The sequence below is a fragment of the Prionailurus bengalensis genome, chromosome A2, assembly GCF_016509475.1.
Source record: "Prionailurus bengalensis isolate Pbe53 chromosome A2, Fcat_Pben_1.1_paternal_pri, whole genome shotgun sequence".
NCBI lineage: Eukaryota > Metazoa > Chordata > Mammalia > Carnivora > Felidae > Prionailurus > Prionailurus bengalensis.
The window spans coordinates 165,457,756-165,475,291 of record NC_057348.1 but is presented as its reverse complement, the minus strand read 5'-3'; the positions used below and the strand labels follow the sequence as shown (position 1 = coordinate 165,475,291).

General features: G+C 49.9%; 1 protein-coding gene across 6 annotated transcripts in view; it reads right to left on the bottom strand.

The window, feature by feature from the left end:
* DPP6 (dipeptidyl peptidase like 6) overlaps window positions 1-17,536 on the bottom strand; it is a 945,711-nt gene that overhangs the window by 260,144 nt on the left and 668,031 nt on the right. For all 6 annotated transcript variants that reach the window (XM_043590488.1, XM_043590487.1, XM_043590490.1 and 3 more), the window contains exon 5: window positions 14,363-14,437. In XM_043590488.1, the coding sequence (XP_043446423.1) occupies window positions 14,363-14,437 (75 nt within the window). The remainder of the gene's footprint in view (window positions 1-14,362; window positions 14,438-17,536) is intronic.

Genomic DNA, 17,536 nt, shown 5'->3' with positions numbered 1-17,536 from the left:
GCAGATGACGTGTGACAAAGGTCCTTCCTTCCTTCCTCTCCTCCCCGCCCCGCCTCCCAGCCCTGCAGGAACTCAGGAACCACATCTTCACAGCTTAACCTGCTGTCCTCCATTTCGATGAAGCAGCAGGTAAATTCCCACAGCAGAATGCGTTACATGCTCACACGGCGAAGGCAGTAAGACTCCAAAGCAGTCGGAGATTTTCTCCGTATCTGGACACAAAAAGATTCTCCTCTTTAAAGCTACTTTCAGAAGGTTACATACTGTTTGTCGCCACTTACTCGACATTCTAGGAAAGGTCAAACTGCAGGGACAGAAAACAGGTTATTGGCTGCCAGGGGCTAGGGTAGAGGAGGGCCTGACCTCAAAGGGGACTTTCTGGGGCGATGAGGGCTCAGTATCCTCATGGGAGGTGACAGTCACACAAGCCTACACGGGCCTTAGAACTCAGAGAACTGGAGGCGCCCGGGTGGCTCAGTCAGTTAGGAGTCCAACTCTCGATTTCGGCTCAGGTCATGATCTCGCGGTTTGTGAGTTCGAGCCCCGCGTCGAGCTCTGTGCTGACAGCGCGGGGCCTGCTTGGGATTCTCTCCCTCCCCCCGTCTCTCTGCCCTGCTCCCTCTCTCTCTCTGTCTCAAAACAAAGAAACTTAAAATAAATTTTTTAAAAGTCAGAGAGCTGTCCACCAAAAAAAAAAAATGTAAACCTTTAGAAAGAGAAAAATTCAATTTTTAATCGTTTTATGTATAACATGCTTCTACACTAAAACCAAGGAGATCCAAGATGGGTTGAGGACTATCATAGCTGTAATCCACCAACGACAGCATTTCCACATGCATTCTGGGCTGAGTGATTATAAAGATGAGCTGCAGAGCATTCTTACATATTTATGACATTACAAGTCTCCTTAGAACGAAGGGCTTTAAGAGACACTTCACAGAACATATGTCTCTACGCACGGCTTAACAAAAGTGCAGTTAAGAAGCCTGAATCATGGAAGCTGAAATCGCTCACGGTGGGCAAACATTCCACCCACACAAGTGCTCACAGCCCCGAGAGGGCTTGAGCGGCCGCGACAACCGCGTGGAGGGGGAGGGGGTGCGCGTCCATTTGTGAACTGAGCGTACGCTCGTGGAGGCCTGCCACGGGGCAGCTGGGGCGTGAGGCTACGTCCGAGGCCGTTGGAGTCCAGTGGAGACGGAGACTATCTGGCAACTGCGAAGGGCTGAGGACATACACGGGGGTCACTAACCCACACCTGTGGGGTCAGGGAGGGCTTTGAAGGGTGTGGTAGAACTTTCAGGGGATGGAGGGGGCAGACTCCCCGGGTCCCTCGGGGCTCCCTGGAGGCAGCAGAGCGTGTGACGGGGAGACTAGGTGAGACCTCTTGGCCAGTCGTGGCTGCACAGGGAAGCAGGTCTCTGGCTGCAATGCACAAAGTCGGTTACACCCAGATCACCTTAAAGTGCACAGTCTGATTCATTACGTTTTGGGCAGGGGCCTGAGGCTGAGGATTTCTAACACGTTTTGTGGCCATACCCCTGCTGCTGGTCAGTGGATCGCATTTTGGGGATGGCAACGACCGATACAGGAATTGCAGTGAGAGACTGGGATGCCCAGGGACAGCGTGTTGCAAAAGGAAAAGTGACCGAGTCCAGGACTCAGAATCTGCGTGCTGGACAAACTCCCACCCCGGCAGGCGAAGGAGAAGCAGCCAAAAGAACCTCTGAGGGTGAGGGGTCAGGAGAGTCAAAGGAAGGGGGAGGTGCTCAGACTCAACATCTGCGTCCCAAAGTCACATACTGCAGCTCTAACCTCCAGTGTGGCCGTATTTGGACACAGGCCGAGGAGGAGTTAATTAAGGTTAAATGGGGTCATAGGGCTGTTCCCTGATTTGATAGGACTTGTGGTCTTACAAGAGGAGGCACCAGAGACTTGCCTCCCTCTCTCTCTCTGCGCACACACACACCGAGGAAAGGCATGGCCCGCACACAGCAAGATGGCGGCCGTCTACAAGCCGGGAAGAGAGCCCTCATCAGAAACCCAACCCGGACTTCCAGCCTCCCAAACCGTGAGAAAATTAATGTCTATTGTTTGAGGCACCCAGTCTGAGAAATTTTGTCGTAGCACCTGAGCTGATGACACTGATTTGGGTACCAGGAAGTGGGGGGGCCGTTGTAACAGACATGTAAGAATGAGGAAGCAGCCCCGGAAGTGGGTGACGCATGGAGGCTGGAGGAGGGCTGAGCTGCGGCTGGAAAAAGCCTGGGTTGCCGTGAAAGAACCGCTGGTCCCTATGTGCACGTAAAGGCCATTCTGATGAGCTCTCGGCTGGAATGAGGACCCATTCATGGGAAACGAGAAGAAAGAGTCCCCCTGTCATAAGGCAGCAAAGAATTCCGGCTAAAGTATAGTCTCTTGGGGAAGATAGGACTTGCGAGCCTTGGAACTGGACAGGTGGCGAGGAGGCTTCTAAGCAGAATGTGGAAGGCGGGGGCTGGGTCCTCCTGACCGCTCACAGACGGTTTGAGAGGACGGAGATGAATGCAACAAGGAGTGGTTATGTGGGAAGGACCGGAAACTGGACCACTCGGAAGATGCTCCACCTACTCGTATTGAGGAAACGAGGAGGCCTGTCTGGAAGCGTCCCAACAACCCTCTGGTAGAGACCAGCCGGGAGCGAGCCGGAGTTCAACCAGCCACTCGAGCAGAGGCAGACCCAGAGAGGGATCGTATCGCAGGAACACTGCTATCCGGGACCACAGGGGACAGTAACCTGGTACAGAACGAAAGAGGGCATGCCAATGTCTTGGCTGCTACGGGACAGGACCGTAGAGCTCTCTGGCTGCAAACAGGCTTCATTCTCCAAGAAAAGGGAAGAATTCAGAAATCACGAGAATCATCAGGGCAGAGGGCAGCTCTCCAGGGGCAAGGCCCCTGTGCAGAGAGCCTCCAGCCAGAGGATGATTCTCGAGACTTAAGACAGACACAACCTTGCTAGATGTCGGGTGTCCTCGGGCCTGTCCCCCTTTCCCCTTTCTGATCTCTCACTTGGAACGGGACGTGTGTCCCTGCCCGTCCACCATGACATTCTGGAAGCACATGACTGGCTTCACGGGCTCCCAGCTGCACAGGAGACAGCCTGAGGCTGAATCTGACCTCGGGCCTCAACCAGAGCAGATTCAGATGATGTTCAGGTGAGATGTGGACTCAGGTTAGAGTGGATGCCGGAATGAAGACCTGGGGGCCGTCTGGACGGGAAGAACGTATTCTGCAAGTGACAAGGACATGCACTTCAGGGGGCAGTGGTGAAGTGCCAGGGAATCGACTGTGTCCCCTCAAAATTCACGTGGGAGCGCTAACCCAGTGTGACGGTATTTGGAGATGGGCTTCTATGGAAATAATTAAGGTTAAGTGAGGTCATACGGGTGGTCCCTGATGTGACTAGCTGACTAGCACGGCAGGGGGGGGGTGGGGGTGGGGACAAATGAATTCAGTGACGGCCAGAAGACAGCTGGTAAAACCAGGTCCGAGGGCAGATTGCCAAAGCATCACTTTCCCTGGCTTTTCCGAACACCCTGGGCTCGCGGGCAGCGTCCGAACCCTTGGTCCATTCGGAGCAGAGCAATCGAGTAGAACTGACGACTGTGACATTATGCAGATTAACCTACGGGATGTTTTTACTAATTCTTCCTTCCTCACCCACCCAAGAAGTGATGAGATCAAAGCCAAGTGTCCGTCAAATCTACCCCGGGCATTTCTGTCCGTTCTTATTTCTTCGATCCAGCGTTAAGAAAACAAACAGGTTTTCCTTCTTTCGATAATCGTCTCTGGTAGCTGTTGTGGCAGCCAAAAAAAATGGAGAATTCTCAAAGCCCCAGCTGAGTCGGTCAGGCGGCACGCTCAGTTACGGAAGGGTGCCTGGCTTGGGCTCCTTCCACATAAAGGGATGACCATCTTTCCAGTTTATAATTTCTTAATTAGGTAACAGATTGCAGGGCTGTTGGAAGGATGAGACGGCACACTCCTCCTCTCTGTTTCCCACCTTCCGCGGACACAAGGTCTACCCCCGTCACACGCACCCGCACCCACGCGCTCCCAAACACGCCCGCGGGAAATCCTGCAAACACGGGCTCGTTGGTGTCGGTCACGCTGCTGCCACCGCCCAGGAGAAGGTGAGACAGACACCGAGAGGCCCAGGGCAGCTCCCAACTTAAGGCGCATTCAAACAACTCATCGCTTCTGCTCGTTAATTTCTACAGGCTCCAAAACTGTGGCTACTGACTTGGCTGGAAGTCCCACCACAGCAGATGCATCAATAAAACCCGCCAAGCCTTGATGTACGTGCACGTTATCCCACGACCGAGCACTCTGGAGACTTCCTCTCCCATGTTCGGGGTTTTTCTTCCCGCCCCCCTTCAGGAGCCGCACAACCCAGTAAGAGGGAAAAAGACCGTTAGGAAATGAAGACCTATTGTTTAATAGAACACACGGTCCCAAGGCATTTGCTGTGTCGTGCGTGGAGCGTGTCATGGGGTTTTTCAAATCGCACGGCATCCCTACTGCGGAAAACACCAAGAAAGAAGCGGGGATACAATCAACTCTTAAAAACTACGTTCTGAAAAGTCTATCTGCTGCCACACACCTGACAGCTACGGCTGCCAGTGGGAGAAGCTGGAGCGTGCCCTGACCTGTTTCCAGTCGCAGGCTGGCTAATTTTACCGCCGAACTAACGTGGCCATATGTGTGATATTGTTGGAAATACTCCGGAAGGCATCTTCGCGGAACGTTGCGCTAAAGTGTTTCCCTTAACAGCAGTTGGAACCCAAGACCACAAATGGAACCGGTCCTAACGTACAATAGTGATGAATTCCTTCCAGGTTTTAGTAACAGAAAAATGCTTCAGCCACCGAGTAGGGATAATAGATGATGATCTCTGCGGAAAGTCTCTAAGCCGTCACTGTTGTTCAGGGGACCCCGTAGCTGGGTCCGTATCAATCAGCTTTGCGTCCCTGCATGTAATTGCTGCTAACGAGCTCACCCGCAATAATGGCCTGTTAAATGGGAACTGAGGAACAAATCTTTCAGGAGGAATTTGAGTCATTTTTCCCCTCGCTACGTTACAATGGCGGCTGTGTATAATAAAAGCAATTAAGTGTTCTCTATTTAATACCTCGCTGTGTCACTCAGCAAACCTCATTTCCCTTTCTTCACCTCTTTTATTACCGACGACACAAACCTCACTCATCAATCTGGATCGCTCAGAGACCCTCCGCGAGCGGGGGGCCCGCGGGAGTGACGGTCCTCACGTTACCGCCGCTCACCCTCCTCTCGAGGCCCCCGTCTGAGCCGGTCTCTGAGCTGCCCTGGCTCCTCGGACCTTCCACGGCATGGTATCCCCTGACGCACCTGCCCTGTGGCTAGCTGACACGTTGTGTCCCCCGTCTCTCAGCAGGCGCTGCCATTCTGCCCCCCGTCCTCACCGACGCCTGGTGCTCGGCGGGTCTCAACGCCCCCTCTGCTGTGGACTCTTCAGTGCCAGGCCTGACAGTAAGTCCTGCCTCCTCTCCCTCAAGCCGCGGGGAGCCCGGGCGGCACCTCGTCCCCCAGCGGCTCTCGCAGATGCCTGGCGGCTCCCCGGCCTTCCCACCTGCCTCGTTCCTGCCACGGGGGACTAACCACGGCATCTCACGTGCACTGGCCCACAGTGGCACGCTCCTTCGGCAGCCGCCGCTACCCAGACTTCTGACCCAACGGAAGACCCCCCCTTTCCTACCGCTGGTCCCTCCTGGTTTCACTTCCCTCCATGACCCCACGAGTGTCCATGGTCCCAACTTTAAGTCCCAACTTCACTACCTGCCAAATCTGCAGCCCCAGCTGGTACCAAGCACGGGACCCCAGCGAGCCCACCGATCCACCAGCGGCCCACACCGTCTTCGATCATCTCCTGCCTCCTTCCTCCACCACGAGAAGGGCCCTCTCCCAGAAGCCAGAAGGTTCTGGAGGGAGCACAGTGAGTTCAAAGGCCCTGGGGTCGGCAGGGGCATGCAATGTTAGAGCCACAGAGAAGTCGCTGTGGCCGGACAGAGCAGGAGGAGAAGGCCACGCAGGCCTCAGGCCTCTGTCACATGCCGGTGTCCCGTCAGCCTGCAGGGGGAGCCACGGTGCCAGGAGACCGCCCTTATTTCAGGCTGAAGAGCACCTGGCCGCCTGCAGAGACCAGTGTGGACAGGGAACAAGAAGGGAAGCACAGAGACCAATCAGGGAGGCTGCTCAGGAAGCGGTCAGCTTGCGGCGCTGGGAGGGGACAGGTTTCCTGGCACCTGTGAACCACAGCACACCGGGCCGCTGCTGGCCGCAGCCACTGAAGCTTCAGGCCCCGCCCACCATGCAGGCCTCCTGAGGACTGTTCTTTCGCCTGTGGGGACGCAGACATAGGCTCTTGGTGCAGCACTCCATGATACAAACGTGTCAAGCACCCTATGGAAACCACGCTCAAAAGCATTCGTCTTTAAACTGGGATCCACGGAGGGTACTTCAGGTAAGCTAGAGCCTCTATTTCTCCCCCGTTGCTGGAGCAGCATGCTTGTGCACGCGTGCGCGCGCGCACACACACACACACACACACACACACACACAGAATTACCCGGACGACGTTTGCATTTTGATGAGAAAAGAACCACTCTTTGAACCACATTTTTCCTAGGCTTCGTACTGAGCTTTTAAACTTAGCTCCAAACCTGAACAGAAAGGCACATGAACAAAACAAAATACCCAAATTCTGTGTGTGTACACGTTTGGAACCAGTTTTGTGTTAAAACGATACAACCACAAAAACCAGTACACTAGGAGACGCTAAGAACCTGTTACTTCAAAAGCAACCAAAAACGGACGACCGAACTTCCAGACAAGGAAGAATCCACACTTACCCCTGACACCAGGCGGGAGGTTCGTGGGGAGGGGAAATCCACACCCGTGGCCACACGCTGGCGTGGCCCTTACGTAGTTTTGCAAGAACTTTGACCCGTTGGGTTTTCACGAGCTGGCGGAACCGTGTGCGTGGGGTCCGGGGTGTGCTGGGTGAAAACAGGTGTTTCAGACCCCGAATGACAACTTTCCATAATCGAACACAGGACGTGGTGGCTGACGACCAGACCTTCCACAGGTAAACAGCCAACTGTAAGGTGCTTACAAAACAACGTAGGCAACGTATCTCACGAACTCTGCAAAAGACGGTTGGAACTGAAACACCAGACTGAATCACGGGGCTTCTGAGAAATATTGGGCGGGGGCCCGGGGATCAGACAGGGCACCTCTGGGCCCTGAAGAAGACCGGGAGAATTCACTGAAGGCCGGCCTCGCCCCTGCCGCGGAGCACCTTCCGGCTGCAGAAGAAGACAGAGAGCTCCCTGCAATGCTCTGCAGGTTCCCGGGGCTGGGCCCAGGAAAGGCTGTCAGATAAAGCGGAAAGATCTAGTCCAACAGCCCGAGAATTAAGACACACGTCTCCCTTGGATGCTCCTGGGCAAAGATCTCGTCGGTTCTCAGGAGGAAGGGATGGTAGGAAACATCAGAACCACGTTGTAACTACGGCATTATTGGTACAGGAAGTCACATGCCCAGAATTACACGAGTCACATGAATTCGTTTGTAATAGAGTCAGCCCGTGAATATGGGGTCAATAATTTATAGCTAACCCCTTCTGTTTACAGAGTCTCAAGCTGGTTTTTAAAAGTTAACTCTCGGGGCGTCTGGGTGGCGCAGTCGGTTAAGCGTCCGACTTCAGCCAGGTCATGATCTCGCGGTCCGTGAGTTCGAGCCCCGCGTCGGGCTCTGGGCTGATGGCTCAGAGCCTGGAGCCTGTTTCCGATAATGTGTCTCCCTCTCTCTCTGCCCCTCCCCCGTTCATGCTCTGTCTCTCTCTGTCTCAAAAATAAATAAATGTTAAAAAAAAATTAAAAAAAAAAGTTAACTCTCATACCCAGAGGTAACGGGTAACCACGCTGGACAGGTGCGCTGAAGACTGAAGGGCAGGGTCACCTCGTCAAATGTGCTTGATCAGGCCTGTCCACGTTTGAGTGCTTTTCAGGCTTCACCTGAATTATAAGTTCACCGTGGCTCAGACAGCAAGGTGGGCCACAAGCACTCACTCCGAGGACAGGAAGAGGGCAGGAAGTTATCCCACGTGAGACCGCTTCAAATTTCTGCAGTGAAAAGCCCAGCATCACATCCCGTTCTCGGGTCGGAGCAGGATCAGCCTATAGGTGCGGGGAAGTGAGCCCCAGAAGGTGGACACGACCCCTCTCTCAGCCGAGGGACGGGGTCCAGAAAGCTCAGGGACCATGACGCTTCCTGTTGTGACACCAGCTCTGGAAGTTTAAATTGCTAGAGACTCCAGAAAAACCCCGTTTTCTGCCCCCTCTGTGCGCTGGGAAATGCCCAGCTCAGCCCTCACAGATCGGTCCCCAAACCTCTCTGTCGTGGACGCGGGCGGGGGCCCCAGACACAGCCGGAGACAGAAGACCAGGCCTCTAGGAACCACCATCTGGGCTCAGAATAGCAAATCACTTGATTAACTTCCCCAACTAGTTAATGGTGCCACCATTAACCAAGAATATATAATCCTTAGAAGAACAAAAGAGCATAATAATATTTCTTGGTACACTTTCCTTCTCCAGCACAAAACTTTAAAAATCTCTTCAAGATATGTGCCAGGAAACCACAAGAAATATGTCCACGTTTAATGGCCTAATGATTTCTCTCTGTATTCTAATTTTAGTGCTAAATTTGAGATTCTGGAAGTAGTATAAAAAAAAGAGAAAGTTTTCACTCGGGTTCCTAAGAGGATGATGGTAATACTATGCTTGCATGGATTTAGGCGGTATCTTTAGGCCGCTGAACTTGAAAATATAATACAAATAAAATGATAACGAGAAATTACACGATAGAGAATCCTCTTGTATGTCAAGGTCTGGGTTAGGCGTCTTCCGATATTATTCATTTACTTGTGGTGTAACCCAGACAGGGGGGCTGTTATCCATAATTGGTATCTGTAACATCTCTGAGTCACTAATCGGCCGCAAAGTGGTATCCCCACTTCTCTGGTGAAAAATTCAAGTGGTGTGCCCCCCTCCTCGGTCATCAGCAAGTCACTTGTGGAGGGGTGATGACCGTTTGGTGTTCCTGCTCCCGGCCCAGCCCTCCCGGGGCCTCTCCAACTCCTCAAAACTCTGAAGGCGGGGGAAGAAAGATTATTACTCTCTCCTGGCGGGTGTATTACGTCCTTCAGCAGACTGTGGGGTCACCAAGTGCCACGCAGATACAAGGAACCACACTTTCTTACACATGGTACGACAGGCAGCCCCTGAAGTGCTCCCGACGACCCCCCGCCCCAACATTCACTCCCTGTGGAATCCCCTCGAATCACGCGGGGGCAGAGCCCAGTGACATGTTTCTCACAAGCAGAGCAGGATGGGGAAGGCGTAGCTGTCATTAGGTCCTGAGGGCTGGGACTGCTGTCTTTCTGTCACTCTCGGCCCAGCCTGCTTGCTGCTCCGATGAGGGAGACTGCCCCCCGAACTGGGTGGAGACGTCCTGTGGACCCAATGTGCAAAGATGGTCCTGGGCTAGGGCTGGGGGTAGACGGGAGATCAGAGACCTTCCCTTGAGCAGCTGACAACGTAAAAATGGGCAAACAAACCAGTTTACGTCAAACAACTGGGAAATGGAACAACGCTGCAGTGAGCCTAAGTCAATGAGAGGAAGGCACACACAATGAACAGTATAAAATTAAACTTAAAGTGTCTCTCCTTCGGCCCTTACTGTCCTCGAGACACTGCCTTACTTACTATCTGTATCCAAGCTCTTGGACTCTCTGTTCTGGTTGCCCCATTCTCTCCCGGCCCTTATCCACCACTTCTACTCCAGCCACTGAATGCAAGCTTCAACCAACCCCAAGTGGGTGCATTTGGAGAGCCCCCAGACCTGGCCCCGGACGCAGCCAGAGAGCCCCTTTGTGCTCAAAGGCTTGCAACCTAGAAGTGCGGTTGCAGGAGCTCGGTGGGTTGGGCTACCCTTCACGGATGGAGGACAGGGGCTGACAGATAATGCGTCCTCTCCGAGCCTCCCAGGTGGACTTCCAAGATGCACAAGGCTGCACAGAGGGTCCAAAGGCATCCAGAGCGAGTTGGTCACGATGGTGACCAATCTGGTGGCAGAGCATTCCCCCTGGGGCTTCGAGGAAAGGTGCAGGACAGAAAGTGAACCAGGACTTCAGCATCACGGGCATGGCATCTCACACCACAAGGAAGAGTGACATCACCGTGACAGACAGAGGACCTGCCAGGGCGGAGCCCCGTGCTACAATGTTCAGATGTCCAGAGTCCACAGTGGCCAGCTTTCCTCCTCTTTGGGGCATTTCCTTTCTGTTATACACATAATAAGACACTTTGTGGCCTTTTCTCCCATCGGTTTGGACACTCTTCTTACTCCTTAGAAGATTTATCCTTTATAACCTTTACGACATATTGAACTTCCTCAGACTCAGTCTTATGCCTTCTTCACTTCCATATAGCTCCTGTAACTGTCCCCATGGGTCACGTCATCTACACCCACGGTTGTATTTCCCTCCTTTAAGTTAATTACTTTTGAAATTTTCTCCATTCCAGACACGGCTTATGGGATTCACACCCGTATATATTTTTTAATGTTTATTTTTGAGAGAGAGAGAGAGAGAGAGAGAGACAGAGTGTGAGCAGGGGTAGGGGAGGGGCAGAGAGAGAGGGAGACACAGAATCCAAAGCAGGCTCCAGGCTCTGAGCTGTCAGCATGGAGCCCAACGCGGGGCTCGAACTCCTGAACCTTGAGATCATGACCTGACCTGAAGTCAGATGTCTAACCAACGGAGCCACCCAGGCGCCCCCCAACCCATCTTTCCAGCCATTTTCTTGTAAATTGTAAACTCTTGTTAAACGCCCCAGAGTTGCCTGAAACTCAGTTCCAGAAGCAAGCCCACGAACAGCCCAAGATATCGCCACCCTCTTTGTAACCCTGAACCTGATGGGCGAGCCCCGTCTTATCTCTAGCCACACTGGGTTTCTCTGTACCTCTTATTCACCACACACACCCTCCCCACCGGACTCTGTCAGAGTCTAGCTGAAGTTCCGATTCCTTCTGGAAGCCTTTCCGGGTCTACCTAACGGGGTCAAATTTTTGTTTTACGCTCACGAAACTCCTCTTGGCAGTTCTATGCAAGTGGCACTGGTTATGTGCCTACGTGACTGTATTGCAGGCTCCATGATATAAGGTAGCTTGCCTCTTTTGCACGACTTAGTGCACAAAATGAAACTGAAGATATAAAAGAATCATTGGACGTGTCTCCACAAGACTAGAAGGAGCTTGAATCTTCCTGAGGAAAGAGCCCTGCGTCCAAGCCCTAGAGAAGGACACTTACCTAGGTTTGCCAGGTAAGTGCTTTCCATGGGCTATCCCATCCAGTCCCCACCTGAGCATGGCTAGATGCCCACTGACCCCTTGTTTGAGGCAGGAAGCTGGGCTCCAAAGAGCTGATTGTTCCAGATAAGCACTTGAGCCCGGGGGCTGCTAGATTTGCAAGTGCACTGTGGGCGGGGCAGCAGAGAGGAGCAGTTGGAAGAATTGTTGTTTTCCTATTGCAAAGTGCAATATGTGGATATTCTGGGTGGAGCTGTGACCCAATGTATTGAAATTTTATTGCAAATGAAACATTTATGCTATTACACGAGAGATGCCTGGTAATTGGACAGTTGGTTCATACAAAACTATTTTTTATGACAGTCTTTTCAGTGAGAAGTTGAGTTAGTGCCTAGAAACAAGGTATCCTGGCTGCCTTTGAAACACACAAATAAGGATGTGATAGACATAGATCCAAAGATAGAATTCCAGTTTCCCTACCATCAGATAGGAATCACATATGGTCATACCAATTTGGGAAACACTGTGTAACCCACATGAGAATATGAAAAGCTTCAACATATCCTCAGTAAAGAAACTTACTTGATTGTGTTTAACTAGAGTTCTAAAATTTATGTGACTATGGAAACTATTTTTTTTTTTTTAATATCCAGGGATAATGACACAGACATTAAAAACAAAGTCGAAAGTCCTGGCTTGTGCCATTTCCTCCAGAAGTACAGATCTAGACCCTTCCCTTGTAAGCCACCCACTTTTCTAAAAATATCTGCATCTTAAGTTATCCAGTTAGGAAGTTATGTCTAACACCCAACTCCAAGTCGTCCTGCAGAGGGCCAACATTTCCTCCAGAAGAACAGAACCTGTGCTTAGTTGTACATCTGGTAACTGCTCACTACTTGAAAACCATGCAGGGTTGTTCCTTCGATTCAAGTATCCCTTTGCACAGAATTTTTACAGAGCACACATTTTCAATACTTCAATTAGTTTTACCATTCACTAAATCCACTCCTAGTTTCTTACACTTTCCTACTCCAACACAGTCCTACCCCAAAGGCCAACGGATGCTGTGTGGTGAGAAACGGTTCCTTCAAGTTTCCTGTGGACAGCCAGTGTTTTTACATGGCAAAGACTCATATTTAGCAAAGTGTTCTTTACCAAAAGAGTCATCGCTTGGAATGGGAGTCCATGGCACTCTTTCAGAAGGAGCATCGGGAAAGACAAGGAAGACCGATGGAGAGTTCTACCATGCACAGAACAGAATCATGGATGCGCCCACATCCCCCCGATGAGAAGATAGGAGACTTGCTTCTGTAAGATTTGGGAGAACAAATACAAAGTGTTGTGCTGAAGGCTTCTAGGAGCAGGAAGCTCATGAGGAAACCAGGCAACCCATCCTGGTGTTGAGACCCTCCCAATGAGAAAAGAGGCTCAGTATCTAAGATGACCTAGTATCTGTCTTCCTAAGCTTTTCTCACATGGGTGTTGCCTGTGTCTCTCCCAGACAAACCCACGACAAAGGCATCACCCCATCCCTATGAGAGCCTTCAAGTACCTGCTGAGTTTTTTTCTCTTATTCAAGAGTAGAGATGACACTTTTGGTGGTGTCCGTGAAGGGAGCTGAACCACTCTGTGATCCACGTCCAACACACCCATGTGCTTGAGGCTTAGAGAGGCAAGCCCAGGGGTGGGTATAGGACTCGCACAGTCCCAAGGCTGAAGGATGGCTTCTACCACGTCCAGTTCCCTCACCTCCCCCAATCAGATAAAGATGACCAGCTGTTCCAAAGGAGGTGGATGGAAACAGTGAAAACTTTTGTGTTATGGACATTAAAACAACAGAAGGTGGGAGAGTGGAGACAGTTTTTCAAAAGATGTACATTTTGAGGAAAAAGATGGAAATCTCCAATAAATAATCCAGCTGTCAAATACCTTTTAAAAGAAATTCTAAAAATTCTAGGATTGGGTTTGGATCTCCATGCAAACCAAGCCCCCAGGTACTCCAGCGGGATGTCATTCAACAAGCTAGCCTTCTCGTGCGGGGACAAGAGCCTCTCAAACACACCAAGAAGGTGTTCAGGCTTGACTTAAAATCCAGGTACCCTTAGAGCTCACAGAAGCGTCACAAACCCCTGGACAGAATGGTCTCAGAAGAACAGGAAAGGCAGTGGAATTCTGTATTTTGCTTGCCAGAGAATAAAGTTCCACAAATGCACATTTCTAACGTTGCTAATCTCTTATAAGCTGAACATCTGCTTCACTGATACAAATAAATTTCACCTTCGAGCTCATTTAAAATTAAAGAGCCAAGATGAATTTTAAATTATGAGCACGTTAAAAGAATAAAAGGAAAAGAAAGAGCTAGTTTTAGGCAGCCACTAAAGCCCAGAGTGAGATTTTATAGAAACTTCTGGTGCGATTTTACGGGAAGCTCATATATGAAGTGCTAAAAACAGGGATTTATATAATGAAAAGTGATATTTCAAGTCTTGTCTAGAATACTAGGATGGCTAAGAGATAATTAACATTTCATTTTAGTTTAGGGAGAACCTGACAGTTGGTTTTTGTTCTCGGGATAAAATTTATGGTATGATTGAGAAAATGGCAAGAGAAAGAACTGCACAAAAGGGTAAGATAAATCTTTATAAAAAGACAACTTCTAATCATGTCCCTCAAGAAAATCCTACGAAATTGCCCCGAAAAGGAGTGATTTTTTTTTTTTTTTCTGCCAAAGGGATTTTTATACCTTTCTTCTCTCCTAGGTGGCAGTGTGGCATAAAAGGAGACTAATTCAGGACCCATCAACCGTTTCAGGATTCCAAGATCACGGAGAATGAAGGTTCAAGGGAAAATACTTAATAGGGTCTCAGAAGGGAGAAATGATTTTTTATAGACGGAAAAGAACGGTACTCACTGGCTCCACGTTGTATGAAAACAGAGCATATTCCTTATCTGGAGAGATTTCATATCGGATGGCTCTTAATGATTCCTAAAAGGAAAAAAAAAACACAAATAATTTTATTTTTTTTAACATTTACCTATTTTTGAGACAGAGAGAGACGGAGTGTGAGCAGGGGAGGAGCAGAGAGAGAGAGAGGAGGCACAGAATGCGAAGCAGGCTCCAGGTTCTGAGCTGTCAGCACATGAGCCCGACGCGGGGCTCGAACTTGTGAACCGTGAGATCATGACCTGAGCTGAAGTCAGCTGCTTAATTGACTGAGCCACCCAGGCGCCCCTAAACACAAAGAACTTTAACGTGTGACATGTAACATAGCTCAGAATCTTGTAGTGAATCTGTGCTTGCTGCTTCTTTCAAAATCTGCTAATATAATTTGTATGCAATAAATTCGCTGAAGTCTATTAAAGATGGCAATATCTTTTCTTTGCTGAATAATATTCAGGCAATTGAGACTTTTGCACATTTTGTTCATTTTTTTTTCAAATTTCAACAAAGCAATACTTACGGTTATCTATGGAAACAAATCAATAGAAGTAAACATGAAAACCAATCATCCCTTCCCACAAGACTCTGTCCTCTCTGTACCTTTAAACTTAGAAGCTGACTTTAAGCAGAGTGGTCCCCCAATTTTTTTAATGTTTATTTATTTTTGACTGAGAGAGAGAGAGAGACAGAGAATGAGCGGGGGAGGGGCAGAGAGAGAGCGAGACACAGAATCCGAAGCAGGCTCCAGGCTCTGAGCCATCAGCACAGAACCCGACGTGGGATGGAACCCACAGACTATGAGATCATGACCTGAGCCAAAGTCAGACGCTTAACCAGCTGAGCCCCCCAGGGGCTCCAAGAAGATGGTCCCTAAAAGGCAGAATTACATTCTATACATTGTTTTGCAGCTGGCTTTTTCACCATGATAGACACCGGCCCCCAAGTCGGTCCGTGTGCAGAGGACCAGCTGTGGTTCTTCCTTCAAATATCTTCATGGTACACAGGCAATCTTACACACATGAAATCACACTGCTGTGCAGACCCCACGCCCACTCTCTGTCCACCTGTCACGGGCAACCCTACCAACGATCATACGGCCACATGCAAACACACAGATGTGTAACCACAACAAAAAGTGACATCACACCATACATCCCTCACCTGGGTTTTCTTGAGCAACAATTGGTTTGGCCTGAAGTGCTGACCTTCAGAGCTTGCACAGAACTACATGGTGTGGATATCTCTTGATTTACTCAGTCCTTACTAAAGCGTGGTTACAGAAGATTCTTGGTATTCATGGCAGTCATGTTCTAGAAAGTCCCCACGAACTCTGGGTTAGGGAAAACTGCAGCACACTGTTCCTAAGGGAAACGCAGCGCTAGGTTCTGGTGAGGGTCTGGTCACAATACTTTGGTCAACCAATCTATACATAACCTTGTTTCACATGTGTTTCTGCTTAAAGACATCTTATTTTTTTAAGTTTTTTTTTAATGTTTATTTTCTTTGTGAGAGAGAGACAGAGTATGAGTCGGAGAGGGCAGAGGGAGAGAGAGAGAGAGAGACAGAATCTGAAACAGGCTCCAGGCTCCGAGCTGTGAGCACAGAGCCCAACTCGAGGCTCGAACTCATGAACCACGAGATCACGATCTGAGCTGAAGTCAGATGCTTAACCAGCTGAGCCACCCAGGCGCCCTTCAAGACATCTTACTGACTGTATGCCGTTGACTCACTGACACTGAACTCATAGTGAACAACACTATACTCAGCCTGAACAAATCATCTCACAAATGTGTCTTCTCCGTATGGCACATCACAGCCTTCTTGCATTTCGGAACACTACCGCACTCCAGCATTATCCTTGGGGGCCATTTTAAACAGCATAATCACCAAGAAAAAGTACAAAGAACATGGAAAGCAGGGCACGACACAGACCACACACACACACACACACACACACACACACCTGTTCACAGCATGAGATCTGGAACCCCAATTTTTTGGCCACTATGCACACATCTGGGAATGACTGGAAAAGCACCATGAGTGTTCATCTGGACACTACAGACACAGTTTAGCACACGGCCGCCTCTGCAAACACAGAAGCTGTGAGCGGCGAGGATGGGCTGGGATGTGTGTCCAGTACAGTTACGACATGCAACATTGCAATAAAAATCCTCACCCACGTTTGTTTTTTATGGAACACGTTTCTAAGGGTGGGGCTGATGATGCACAAGTTTTTAAAAAGTGCAAATAGATATTGCCCAGTTGCTTTTCGAAATGTTTCTGGAATTAACACTCTCATTACTGATGAACGAATGCATCCTTTCTCTCTTCTCTGGCAGAAGTGCTGCTATCCATTCTCCCGTTTGACCCTCTGATGGATGTCAGGTGGTGCCTCGCTGAGAGTTTAGTTCCTATTTCCCTGCCTCGGGCACATTTGATCCTCACTGGATATTTCTGGCAATGCGGATTTTATCTTTAGAAAACTGTCCATCCCTGTCTCCTTGAAGGTACCTGTTATGCTGAGTTTTCTATTTTTTCTGAAGCTCACTCCTACCATGTTTTTATCCCCACTTCTCTTCTCAAGGTGACCAGAGACTAACTTGCTTAATGTCGTCATGATGTCTCAATTCTCCTCTTGGCACAACTCATCACTTGCTCCTCCTCAAAACCCTGTCTCCGCTTGGCTTCTAGGACGCACACCTGGTTTTCTCGTACCTCCTCGATGCTTCTCTTCATGCACGTTCGCTGGTTCCCTTCATTTCTCTGACCTCTGAATGTTGGAGTAACCAACATAAATGACTGGGTTTCCTATCAGAAATCACATCCTAGGTGACACCATCCACACTCGTGGCTATGAAATCCAAGTACCTGCTGACGATTCCAAGCGTCACATGTCCAAGACCCTGTGAACCCAACTCGACTTGACCCTGACCTTCAGATGTGTATGTCCCACTGCTTCCCTGGCCCCTCCACTCGAATGTCAAGTGGGAGACTCAAGGTAACGTGAATACAATACAGCCCCTTATATTCTGTCCCTTCTCCCTCCAGCCCCAGCAACCCCACCCCCTCAGCCACTCAGGGCAAACTCCCAGCTCTCCTCTCCTCTGTCTCACACATCTTAGATCTAGCCAAGCAGAAACC